Source organism: Cyprinus carpio, chromosome A17 (genome assembly GCF_018340385.1).
Source record: "Cyprinus carpio isolate SPL01 chromosome A17, ASM1834038v1, whole genome shotgun sequence".
Lineage (NCBI taxonomy): Eukaryota > Metazoa > Chordata > Actinopteri > Cypriniformes > Cyprinidae > Cyprinus > Cyprinus carpio.
The window spans coordinates 15,667,651-15,681,737 of NC_056588.1; the positions used below are offsets into that span (position 1 = coordinate 15,667,651).

At 37.8% G+C, this 14,087-nt stretch overlaps 1 protein-coding gene across 1 annotated transcript; it reads right to left on the reverse strand.

Moving 5' to 3' along the window:
• On the reverse strand, positions 1-8,090 carry LOC109047629 (fibroleukin). The gene is made up of 7 exons (XM_042774202.1): positions 7,832-8,090; positions 5,897-6,502; positions 2,415-2,649; positions 1,869-2,006; positions 1,558-1,774; positions 465-660; positions 1-369 (listed from the first exon to the last, which is right to left on the reverse strand). The coding sequence occupies exons 2-7, from the start codon at positions 6,284-6,286 to the stop codon at positions 223-225; spliced, it is 1,323 nt and encodes a 440-aa protein (XP_042630136.1). The 5' UTR covers positions 6,287-6,502; positions 7,832-8,090; the 3' UTR covers positions 1-222.
• Between the last annotated feature and the right edge of the window lie 5,997 nt (positions 8,091-14,087).

The window sequence follows — 14,087 nt, forward strand, 5'->3', positions numbered from 1 at the left end:
CCTAATAATGCATGTTGTTTTATAATTTGATTATATTAGTTACAATACATAGAATGCTTCAGAATGTCAAAGACCAAGATCATAAGACAAGTTTGACCAAAACGAGTCCAGATGAGACTTTCCCTTTAACCACAGTTAAGTAATTGCTTAGCCACGGAGAATTAACAATGACCTGATGATGTCACTGCAGCATTGTTTTACACAGGTCCTAAAGCTGTGTTGTTATGGGGAGAGGCGCGGCCTGTAGGTCCGTGGGCGGATCATCATGCTCACCTTCTTCAAGGAGTAGTAATCTGAGTCCTTCCAAGAATACCACACAATCCCATCAGGCCCCAGAAGATTCATCCCTTTGGCAGAGTAACGCCCCCCCTGGTGGTCAAGATAAACATAGGACACAGTTAAGATGGTTGGGCTCATATTTTATATCTTGAAATGGTTTAATTTTTCCTTCATTTGTATAAGACCTTATAATACACTCCATTGAGGTTGGCAAAGAAGCACTGATGGTACCACCAGCCTCCGTGAGATATCTCAGCACAGATGTCACCTGTGTCTGGAGTGCTGAAGCTTTGCTTGTCATGGTACCAGCCAAACGAGTCCTCAACTGTACCACTGAATCCCGATACATGGAGACGGTAGAGGTTGTCCTCGTTCTCAATCCTACAAAAGCAAGCATTTTTGGTTGAGTGGATTAGAAAAATGCAGCCCATTCAAGATGTATATGAGTTTTTTTTTTTTTTTTTTCTTCTTCTTTCATCTGAACAGATCTGGAGAAATTTAGCATTACATCACTTGCTCACTAATAGATTCTCTGCAGTGAATGGGTGCCATCAGAATGAGAGTCCAAACATCTGATAAAAGCATCACAATAATCCAAAAGTAATTCACACTGCTCCACACCATTAATTAAAGTCTTGTGAAGTGAGAAACTGCATGTTTGTAATAAAGAACTTTTAACTTTAAACGATTCATTCTGATGGCACCCTTTCACTTCAAAGAATCCACTGGTTAGCAACTTTATCTGTTCAGATGAAGAGAAAAACTTGTCTATCTTGGATGGCCTGAGGGTGATTTTAAAATTACAGCAAATTTTAATTTTTTGGCTGAACTATTCCTTTAATTTTGGAGCATCTGTAAGGATTTTCTCCTAAGGAAATTTAAGAGATGAAAACAATATGATGCAACATTTTGGACCAGGTTCAGAAAAAAAAATCAAACCTGCATTAATTTAATATTAATATTTTATATTTAAATAATGAATATTTATATGTATATTTAGTATTTTATATGTTTTATATATAATGGAATTTAATACTACTGTATTAAATGTATATAATATGTCAGACATTTTAATATTAATACAGCATATCTGATTTTAAGAATAACTGTTTTTTATTAAATATTTTCATTTATTAAAATATTTATGAATTTAAATGTATTAATAATATTAAATATTACAGAAATGTGATTAAATTATTTTATTACAGTATATTGAAAACAAAAAAAATAAAAATAACTAAGTGGTATTCTAAGAACTTAATCTTTCCAAATGTTTACCAGAAGTTCTGGTACAGTGCATGTTTGTGCTTGCCATTCCAGTCCTCGAGGTCAATGCGGAGGGAATACTCTCCCTGGCTGGAGATACCATGGATATGGTCATTTCCTAGCCAGAATTCTGCATGCAGATCTCCGAAGCCATCCCTATATTCTGTCCATTTGCGGTTGAAATTGACCTTTCCATCCTGTCGACGCTGAAACATGGTCCATCCACCTCCTGGTCCAAAGAATGATTCTTTAATCCCAATTAACATCCACTAATGCTCCTAATTTAACCCAAACTTCCTGTCTATAAACACAGAAATGCAAACCTTGGGTCTCCATATCACAATAAACTTCTACAGGAGTCGATCCTATTGAAGGGACAACTGTAAAAATCCCAGATCTATGGACTCCATTGTAGAAAAGGGATGCACAGTCAATTGGACAGTTTCGTACATGCTGAACCTCTGAGGAAACAAATATAAAAAAAAAAAAAACATGTCCAAATATGTCAGTATGAGTTCTGAGATGCCAATGACCTTGTAGTATTATTGTTCCTTATTTGAGTTATACTTTTTGATTAGCAGTAGTTCACCCAATAATTACACCTCAGTCATCATTTACTCACCCAGTGAAGATTGTAAAAAATTTCTTAGTCTTTTTTTTATTTATTAATTCTTTCTATCCATATAATGAAAGTCACTGGGGTTCACTGTTGTTTTGACTTTCATTTGATTGACAGAAACTAAAGTCATACCATTTTGGAATTACATCAGGGTGAGTAAGTGATGTCACAATTTAAATTTTTTTGGTGAACTATCCCTTTAATGATCAAATAACCACTTTAAAAATCTTCAGTACCTAGTCATGCTGACCTGGGTGAAGGGTATCCTGAGCGCTGAGGAGCGGGCTTGTGCGGATGATATTGATCATACAGCCAGGATTGCGCCTCACACGCTCTACTATCATAGTGAGATTGCGAATCTGTCTTTGCATGTCGTAGATGAGTGATCTGTGGATGTGCAGCAGTGCATTGGCCTCTTCGTAGAACTCCATCAGCATGTAGAAACGATGCTCTAAAGATGAGTTCATTCCATACTTCTCCTCACGCTGCCAGCACAGGAAAACAACATTCAGCAATTCAAAGCACAGTGCACTTTGAGGACACAGCACATCTATTATTTGCAAACAGGAAAACAAATGGAAAACTAAAACAGATTAGCTTAATCCGGTAACTCAGTTAATTTAGGGATTTGAAAGTGACCCAACAAAACAATATTATTCACAGGGGTTTAAAAAGTTAACAGAAAACTGCATTGAAATTAAAAAGTGTGCAGTCATAAAAATTCATATTAAACATACTTTCAAACAAAAAGTTTTTTTAAACTTTTGGAATAAAGAAGACAAAAGATGTGTGGTCTAAATGTACTAAAAGGTGTAAACAAAATTGTGGGAAGAAAATGTATGCTTTGTGCTTGGATGAGTTAATTAAGTAAGAGCACAAGTGTTTAGTTTAAGCAGTGCATTAGTAAAGGACTCAAATACACACAATCTCAGAAATATATATATATATATTTTTAATAAAAAGATGTTTATGTCACAATGAACTGAGAAATATGTGCGGTCTAAATGTACTAAAAAGGTCTAAATGAAACTGTAGAGAGAGAAAAATGTATGCCTTGTGCTTGGATGAGTTATAAGTAAAAGTATAGCATTCAGTTAGGCTACTTAAGTAAATAACCCAAATTATCCAGTAAAATAGTAGAAGAATAACTACCAAAGTAGACACTTTATAAATTTTATTTCAGCTTTGTTAATGAAAGAATGATGATAGAAAATACCTTATATTAGAAAATAATAAACCTCTGTTATAACTTTGAATCTTTGTGTTGCAATCTTACGAGGCACTAGATAATTGACATTGAAAAGAAACTACATTGGTTTGTGTTGCCAATTTATAGATAAGTAACAGCTCATAGGCTACATATTTTTCGTAGTTCATGGATGTAAAGCATTGTTGACAATGGCTATGTGTCTCTGGGACAGGTTCCAGCTCTAATCCAGTAACTGATCAGGGTTAAGAAGGCATTAGTGCAGAAACAGTGCACTACTTCAACATCCGTCTCTAGATTCCTGTATAAGGCAGAGCTGCAGCACACCTGTTAATATGTAATCTGTGCTGTAAAGACAAAGACTTCGCCTACTAAATAAACAATGAAAAAAAATTGTAAAGCATGTCAGAAATTCATCCAACCATCCAATTGTAGCCGACTGTATTGTACTGTATTTACAGCCATTTGCATCAAGCTGGTCTCTGCTTCTGTACCTCACAACTTTGCACTCCATAAAAAATCTTATTGTATACACACACAAACACACATATATATATATATATACTCACTGGCCACTTTATTAGGTACACATATTCAATTGCTTGGTAACACAAATTGCTAATCAGCCAATCACATGGCACCAACTCGATTTGGTGAGTGCAGCAATGGCAGCATGGCAACAACTAGATGTTGTGAAGACGACTTGCTGAAGTTCAAACCGAGCATCAGAATGGGGAAGAAAGGGGATTTAAGTGACTTTGATCGTGGAATGGTTGTTGGTGCCAGACGGGTTGGTTTGAGTATTTCAAAAACTGCTGATCTACTGGGATTTTCACGCACAACGATCTCTAGTGTTTACAGAGAATGGTCCGAAAAAGAGAAAATATCCAGTGAGCGGCAGTTGTGTGGACAAAAATGCCTTGTTGATGTCAGAGGTCAGAGGAGAATGGGCAGACTGGTTAGAGATGATAGAAAGGCAACAGTAACTCAAGTAACCACTCGTTACAACCAAGATATGCAGAATATCATCTCTGAACGCACAACACGTCGAACCCTGAAGCAGATGGGCTACAGCAGCAGAATACTACAGCGGGTGCCGCTCCTGTCAGCTAAGAACAGGAAATGGAGGCTACAATTCGCTCAGGCTCACCAAAATTGGATAATAGGAGATTGGAAAAACTTTGCCTGGTCTGATGAGTCTCGATTTCTGCTGCGACATTCAGACCGTAGGGTCAGAAATTGGCGTAAAGAACATGAAAGCATGTATCCATCCTGCCTTGTCTCAACGGTTCAGGCTGGTGGTGGTGGTGGTTTAATAGTGTGGGGGATATTTTCTTGGCACACTTTGGGTCCCTTAGAACCAACTGAGCATTGTTTAAATGCCACAGCCAACCTGAGTATTGTTGCTGACCATGTCCATCCCTTTATGATTACAGTGTACCCATCTTCTGATGGCTACTTTCAGCAGGATAATGCAACGTCACAACGCTCAAATCATCTCGGACTGGTTTCTTAAACATGACAATGAGTTCACTTTACTCAAATGGCCTCCACAGTCATCAGATCTCAATCCAATAGAGCAGCTTTGGAATGTGGTGGAATGGGAGATTCGCATCATGGATGTGCAGCCGACAAATCTGAAGCATCTGTGTGATGCTTTCACGTCAATATGGCCCAAACTCTCTGAGGAATGTTTCCAACACCTTGTTGAATCTATGCCACAAAGAATTAAGGCAGTTCTGAAGGCAAAAGGGGGTCCAATCCGGTACTAGCTAGATGTACCTAATAAAGTGGCCAGTGAGTGTGTGTGTGTATGTATATATATATATATATATAAATATATATATATATATATATATATATATATATATAAATATATATATTAGTGCTGTCAAAATTAATGCGTTAATGCATGCCTTTATTTTTTCCAGTTCAACGTGTTAAAAATATTTAATGCTTTTAAAGCAGGGGTGGAGCTAGGGTTGGCTACCCCATGCACAACTGCTGCTGGTTTCTGGGCCCCCTGAACAGCATATTGACTATCGACTGGGGATGGAGGGAAGTCCCCCTTGGTAAAAATCACATTCCGGGCCCTCTCTCCCTTTCCAGCCCTTTGAATTGTCCTAACATTCCCCCCCGTTACGGCACCCTTGTATGTTTACATAGAAAAACAATGGAAAAGCAGCACAGAAGAATGTAAAAATGCACTTTGTTCATATTGTTTCAGGTTATTAGACTAAATTAAAAAAGCTGTGCCATGCATGAGATGCTATAAAAGAGAATACATCGCAATAGTCATTGTTTACACAATAAAACAGTTCACACTACAAACCATTTTGTACATAATTAAGATAAAACATTCAAATAATATGGTAAGACACAGCAGTTTGCAATATCAAGCAGCAAAATGAGCTGTTTTGTACAGCTAAAAATATCTGGAAGCAGATGACACCGGAAGCCAGACCCATTCATTTTAAAAATGGCTGCGCCTGCTCTTACGGGAAAATAAGGTGGATAACTCTTACCTGCAGCTCCAGCACTTTGATACGGTGTCTGTGATTCCTCAGCTCTTCTTGAAGCTCTGAAATGGTCTCTTTCAGGTCCTGCATTTGCTGCTTGCGCTCTTCGTTCTCACGCAGCCAGTAGGAGACTTCATCTGTACAGCGGAACATGTCCGGACACCTCTGCTCCTCCAGCTGAGGTAATGTGGCTATTAAACGACATTGACCGTTTGGCATCACTTCATTGCTGTATTCACCACACTGCATTAAGCCACTGCTAACTCGATGTGTGTTAGTCTGAGAAGTGTCTGTTTTGTCTGTGGTTTTAGACTCTTCAACAACCTCTTTGGTTTTGACAACAGGAAATTGAGCCCATGCTGTCCAGAGTAACAAAGCATACAGTAGAGATACCATTCTGCAATAGACTGAAGTTCTCCAGAAGTAAGGACTAGAGAGTGAAATCCTTATCAGACCCTGAAACCTGTTTGGGTCCTTAGATTGGCAAAGCTTATTTCCTTATAGTTTAATGCTGTCACTAGATCTCTCCAGGGCAGATGGGATGTAAATGAGATGGAGGAAGCTGATTGGCCGGACATTTGCCAAATCTTCAACAAATTGCCACCCAGCATTCTGCATAAAGAAATAATAGAATTGATGGGTCTATGACATGGCACTCATTAATTTATTCAGTACATAAAAAATGTAATTCATACATGCCAAACATGCCTCATGCATGTCTTCAATAAACAGTACATTTTTGAATTAAAATTCATTTTGACATTTTTGTGGGGCTTAATGTCAAACATGTCAGAAAAATATATATATATATATATAATATAATAGTAATATATATTACTATATATTACTATATTATAATATATAGTAATATATATATATTACTATTATTTCTTAAAAAAAAAAATAATAATAATCCTATTAATATTTGTCATGTGAAAGAGAGGACAATGCCAATAAGTCTCTTAACATATCAGATAATTTAGCCTTTTTATGGTGAGGTCAGTTCAGATTGCAAAACTGTGGAATGACTCCCCCAAAATATAATATCACTCACATGTATTCATGGTGTGAAGAAAAATTGTTGATTATTAATTGTTAAACTACAACATTTCTAGATAGAGTCACTAAATTTCTTGTTCTTGAAAATGATATTAATGGTATAAAAGTTTTTCAAAGTCATGAAACCACGAATACAAAGTATACATTTCTAAAAAAAAAAAAACTGGGCACATGACATTTCTTTATCTTGAACATTCTTATTTGCCATTTTCTAGACTAGTTTACTGAATGTTTGTCACTTAACATTTTTTTTTTTTAATCAATTGATATTTGTAGATGTACAAATAATAATAAAAAAAGCTAGATTCTATGTTAGTTATGTACATGTGCTAATAATATACAATCCATTCTAAAAAGCACTTATAACGATGGACGATCTGTGATTCTGCATTCATAACACTTGTGATAATGGTACAGGGCCTGCATGTTATTGCTTACTTCCATATGCAGTTGTGTAGCCCAGCAGCCTTTAGGAACTGATTTAACTGGTTAACAGTAATGTTACGTTCTGTTGTGTCAGAATTCTTATTTGATTTGCATGTTGAAGGTTTGTAAGGAGATTACCTAAATGCTCACTCCATATTTATTGACTCATGTTGCCCACTGAGTCTAAATTGAGTTTATTTGACAAAAGTAGCAATAAAACAGTTACAACTTTTTTGTCAAGGATAACACAATCATATTCATCAAACATTTTGCCTTACAAGTGCATTTAGAGGACATTCAAGGAAAACAGATGCAACTTAACAGATGCACACATCAAACATGTGCATAATAAATCCTGAAATTCCAAAGGCTAAAATAAAAGCCTCTGTAAAGCCAGCAAATAAAAAAATATTAAATGAATGAAAAGGCAAATTAACAAATGATATGCAAAGTTACCTTTAACCAGACGGGCAAATCCCTTTGTCATTATGAATGTGGCAAGAAAGTATTTCATCCTTTCGCTCACTCACTGTTAGTAGGAAATGCTGTGCTATTAACAGTGTCACTATGGGTTGACCGACATCTTATCCTCTAAATCTTTTCTAATAGGATTACATTCACTGTGCAATGTGGGTGAGTAGCCTGCAAAGAGACAGGAAATTATAAAATAAAATATGAAGATAAAATAGAGATATGATTACAATTTACTAATTGGATGTTACCATTCCCTTAAATTAAACATCATAGTGTGTCCAAATGTATGATTTTATAATTGACATGACCACTTTCTTTCACCATTTATGTTTGTTATTAGCTATAAATAACAGATATCTGGAAAATTACATATGATGAATAACATTTCATTGAACTTTTCATTTTATTTATAAATACATGGGCAAAGCTTACTCACACACTTCTGAATCTAAATCTCTTTTTTCCCCCCATTTAACTCCAGTATACTCATCTATATCTTTCTGTGTCTGAGAACCCTGCAATAACATAAACAAAAGCCAGCATCTCCAGTATAATGATGTGGCCTTAATGGAAAATCCCCCTCAGAATCGTTTTGCTTCAGGCGGTAGTTCCCAATTTAGAAACCCTATTCTCAAATGAACAGAATCACTCAGCTGAGAGAGCAAGCCTGTGTGATTGAAATTTAGCGTTTCATTCCTAAGATCTAAAAAAAAATGTCTTTTGTATAAAAAAGATTTAATAACGTAAAAGCAGGAATAATATTTTCATGTTGCAGTTTAAGGCACACAAGATAAGATTAAAATTTGCACTAAAATTGACAGCTAGAGTTTCCAGAAGATTTTACAAACATCAGGGTGCCATTTTGTAACTTGTCATTAAATGATATGTTAATATAATAACTGAACTAAGACATATTATTAAAATAATTGCAATTCTAAATTATTTTTTCAAAAATACAAAAAAAAAAAAAAAAAAAACCTTTAAAATAAATTAGCATAATTTTTTGTAAAGCTAAACAGTCATGGCCAAAAGTTTTGGCAGTGACAAATGTTGTGTTTTGCAGAGTTTGCTGCTTTAGTATGTAGATTATTTTTCCACATGTTTCTATGGTATACTGAAAAACAATGATAATCATATCATAAGTTTTAAAGACTTTTATTGGCAATATACAGTGGGTACGGAAAGTATTCAGACCCCCTTAAATTTTTCACTATTTGTTATATAGCAGCCATTTGCTAAAATCATTTAAGTTCATTTTTTTCCTCGTTAATGTACACACAGCACCCCATATTGACAGAAAAACACACAGAATTGTTTACATTTTTGCACATTTATTAAAAAAAGAAAAACTGAAATATCACATAGTCCTAAGTATTCAGACCCTTTGCTCAGTATTTAGTAGAAGCACCCTTTTGATCTAATACAGCCTTGAGTCTTTTTGGGAAAGATGCGAAAGGTTTTCACACCTGGATTTGGGGATCCTCTGCCATTCCTCCTTGCAGATCATCTCCAGTTCTGTCAGGTTGGATGGTAAACGTTGGTGGACAGCCATTTTCAGGTCTCTCCAGAGATGCTCAATTGGGTTTAAGTCAGGGCTCTGGCTGGGCCATTCAAGAACAGTCACGGAGTTGTTGTGAAGCCACTCCTTCGTTATTTTAGCTGTGTGCTTAGGGTCATTGTCTTGTTGGAAGGTTAACCTTCGGCCCAGTCTGAGGTCCTGAGCACTCTGGAAAAGGTTTTCGTCCAGGATATCCCTGTACTTGGCCGCATTCATCTTTCCCTGGATTGCAACCAGCCATTCTTTCCCTGCAGCTAAAAAAACACCCCCACAGCATGATGCTGCCAGCACCATGCTTCACTGTTGGGACTGTTTTGGACAGGTGATGAGCAGTGCCTGGTTTTCTTCACACATACCGCTTAGAATTAAGGCCAAAAAGTTCTATCTTGGTCTCATCAGACCAGAGAATCTTATTTCTCTGTTTTTTTAGCAAACTCCATGCGGGCTTTCATGTGTCTTGCACTGAGGAGAGGCTTCCGTCGGGCCACTCTGCCATAAAGCCCCGACTGGTGGAGGGCTGCAGTGATGGTTGACTTTCTACAACTTTCTCCAATTACCCGACTGCATCTCTGGAGCTCAGCCACAGTGATCTTTGGGTTCTTCTTTACCTCTCTCACCAAGGCTCTTCTCCCCTGATAGCTTAGTTTGGCCAGACGGCCAGCTCTAGGAAGGGTTCTGGTCGTCCCAAACGTCTTCCATTTAAGGATTATGGAGGCCACATCCATGAACCTCCTCTTTGGTCTTCCGCATCTCCTCATGCCTGGTGGCTCCATCGTCAACATTCTTCTCGTGACATACCCTGCATCCCTCCTCTGCACATCTTAGTCTTGCCTCCCTCACTTTGTCTACAAATCTTCCTACCTGCGCTGTCCCTCTAATATGCTCATTTCTGATCCTGTCCATTCTTGTCACTCCCAAAGAAAATCGTAGCATCATCAACTCTGCCACCTCCAGCTCCTTCTCCTGTCTTTTTGTCAGTGCCACCACCTCCAAGACATACAACATAGCTGGTCTCACTACCGTCTTGTAAATGTTCTCTTTTACTCTTGCAGGTACCCTTCTATTGTAAATTACTCCTGACACTATCCTCCACCCACTCCACACTGCCTGCACACACTTCTTTACTTTTCTACCACACTCTCCATTACTTTGGACAACTGACCCCAAGTATTTAAACTTATGCACCTTCTCCACTTCTGTTCTTTGCAACTCTACAGTTCTGCTGCCCTCTCTCCCATTAATGCACATGTCTTGCTCCTACTGTCTTTCAGTCCCCTTCTCTCCAGTGCGTACCTCCAACTCTCCAAACTCACTACTCCCTACTCTCACTACAAATCACAATATCATCCACAAACATCATAGTCCATGGGGGTTCCTGCCTGATCCCATCTGTCAGCCTGTCTATCACCATTCCAAACAAGAAAGGGCTTAGAGCTGATCCTTGATGCAGTCCCACCTTCACACTGTCCTCATACATATCCTGCACCACTCTCACATACTTCTCTGCCAGTCCTGACTTCCTCATACAGTACCACAACTCTTCTCTCATCATAAGCCTTCTCTAAATCCACAAACACACAATGCAACTCTTTCTGGCCTTCTCTATACTTTTCCAACAACACTCTTAAAGCAAACATTGCATCCATGGTGCTCTTTCCTGGCATGAACCGATACTGCTGCTCACAGATCATCACCTCTCCTCTCAGTCTAGCTTCCACTACTCTTTACCATAACTTCATGGTCTGGTTGATCAACTTTAAACCCCTGTAGTTACTGAGGCTCTGCACATATCCTTTGTTCTTATAAATTAGGTACCAGTACACCTCTTCTCTGCTCTTCGGGCATGCTCTCACTTTCCAAGATTTTATTAAACAACCAGGTTAAAACCTTCACTGCCATCTCTCCTAAGCATCTCCATGCCTACACTGATATCTCACCTGGACCAACCACCTTCCCACTCCTCATCTTTTTCATAGCTGCCCTCACTTTATCCTCACTAATCCCCTGTACTTCCTGATTAACTATTTCCACATCATCCAACCTTCTCTCTCTTTCATTTTCTACATTCATCAGTTCCTCAAAATACTCCATCCACCTTCTCAACACTATCTCCTCACTTGTCAGCACATTTCCAGTTGTATCCTTTATCACCCTAACCTGTAGCACATCATTCCCAGCTCTATGTCTCTGTCTAGCCAATCAGTACAGGTCCTTAAACCCTTCCTCAGTGTCCAACTTCTAATCCAGCTTGTCATACGCGATTTCTTTAACGCTTCGCCACCTCTTCCTAAGATTTACACCGCATCTCCTTGTACTTCTGCCTACTCTCTTCTTCCCTCTGATTATCCCAATTCTTGTTTGCCAACTTCTTTCTCATTATGCTTTCCTGTACTTCCTCATTCCACCACCAAGCCTCTTTGTCTTCCTTCCTCTGTCCAGATGTCATACCAAGTACCTTCCTAGCTGTCTCCCTCACCACTTCTGCAGTGGTCACCCAGTCATTCGGTAACTCTTCACCGCCACCGAGTGCCTGTCTCACTACCTCCCTGAATTTCAAGCAACAGTCTTCCTCCATCAGTTTCCACCATTCTATCCTTAGTTGAGTCCTCAATCTCTTCCTTCTCTTCACCTTCAAAGTCATCCTACAAACCACCATCATAGCTACACAATCCCCTGCCACCACCTTACAGTCTTTGATCTCATTCAGGTTTCATCTCCTGCATAGAACATAGTCCCATAGTGTGCACCTTCCTCCACTCTTATACGTCACCCTGTGCTTCTCCTTCTTCTGCATACTCATATGAGGACATTATATTTTAGTGAATTTCTCTGAGACTATACATGCCACTTTTAAGTCTGGATGTCCTGTAGAGCACATTCAGGGCTTTACAGAGATACTAAATGTTTGGATGTTTCACCATGACCACTCCCTCTCCTCGGTCATCAAAAATGTCTGATATTAATTTAGTGACACTCTTATGGAAATATGATAATATTTTATAACTATCATTTAAATCTGACTTATTTTTTAACTGTGTATCATAAATTAACATCCCAGGAAAATGTTATGGGGTTTCAAATCAAAATATGACTTTCTGTTACAAAACAGGATGTTGATTTCATACATGTCCTCATATGAGGACACAGGGACTAAAATCATGTTTAATAGGGAAAGAAATTATATTTCAATATTCCTATGAAATATTATGAAATTTTGTAAATTATTTCTCCCATTATTACACTTCTTTTTTCATTACGTTGCCCCAAAAACACAATAATATGCAAATTAGATTTAGTTTATAGATACATTATATATAATGAGAAAACCTGTTTATGGCCATTTTACACACGTTTTGCATAAAGAAAAATGGTATATCAAATCATTCTGTTATAACATAGTTGAGAATTATCTTTATACAAAGTTTGGTAAAAAAAAAAAAAAAAAAAAAACCTTGTTTTTGTCTATGCATTCATGTCTTTTTATTTTATTTTTCTTTAATTGAGTACCGATGTCCTCTACCAAGGACGTAGTATAACTCATGAATGAAATATCATTTTTAATTTTTATTATTATTAGTGGCTCAGTGGTTCATGTAGGTTGTCTACAAACCGGAAGGTTGGTGGTTCAATCCCTGGCTCCACCTGACCAAGTGTCGAGGTCTCCTTGAGCAAGACACCCAACCCCAGCTACTCCCGACGAGCTGGATGGCGCCTGGCATGGCTGACACCATTGCCGTCGGTGTATGAATGAGTGAGTGAATGGGTGAATGTGAGGCAACTTGTAAAGCACTTTGGATGGCCATGGGTCTGTTGAAAGCGCTATATAAACGCAGTCCATTTACCATTATTATTAATGCTCTAAACAATGTAATGACGTACTAATTTTTTCCTAAAATGTTTTGCTGGGTCTCAAGTGGTTAAAATATGTATTTATCACTGCCATTTCCGTTATTTTTGTAAAATGACCACCATCTGCCCTTCCACTTTCCATTCCTTGACACTGTACCTACCCATCACCTCTCTTCCCTTCTCCAGCTTGCCCATTGAAGTCCGCTCCAAACACAACTCTTTCTTTTTACCACTACTTCGTCCATCTTACTCCAGAAATCTTCTTTCTCATCCATCCCACACCCCACTTGCGGGACATATGCACTGATGACATTTATCATCACTCCTTCAATTTCCAGCTTTACACTTATCATTCTGTCACTATATTCACCACCAATATATTCTTTACATAGTCTTTACATACTATTCACCTCCAATACATACTTTACATTTACAAGGTACAGCAATGCACAATGCATTTTCTGCTCAACCTAATCTGTTATTGGCATTCAATCCTATCAAAACATGGTAATTTTGTATTATGAGCTTTTGTTCTGCTTCTACCACGCAGACTTTAAATGTACCCGGATGGCTTCCCTGTTCAAATCCCTCACCTTCCAATTAATTTCAACACAAGATTAGCACCTATGTGCCCTTACACACACAAAAACATGCCCCATAATTGATTTGAACTGAATTAAACCTTTTTGAAATGAGTCACCTAAGTCATGTAAACTGACACGTATGCCCTTAAACATAATAAGAAAGACCATCATGGTTTGATAAGCCAGACACCTGAGTGAAGATCTCATCCTAATCCCACACTCATTCACAACTGATTTTTCGCTGTTG

Excerpts from the sequence above, each read along its gene's own strand:
- LOC109047629 (XM_042774202.1), bottom strand. The coding sequence starts at position 6,286 with ATGGTATCTCTACTGTATGCTTTGTTACTCTGGACAGCATGGGCTCAA. Across the intron at positions 2,650-5,896 it reads TCAAAGTGCTGGAGCTGCAG|CGTGAGGAGAAGTATGGAAT; the intron begins GTAAGAGTTATC and ends CTGTGCTGGCAG. Across the intron at positions 370-464 it reads TCAATGGAGTGTATTATAAG|GGGGGGCGTTACTCTGCCAA; the intron begins GTCTTATACAAA and ends CTTGACCACCAG.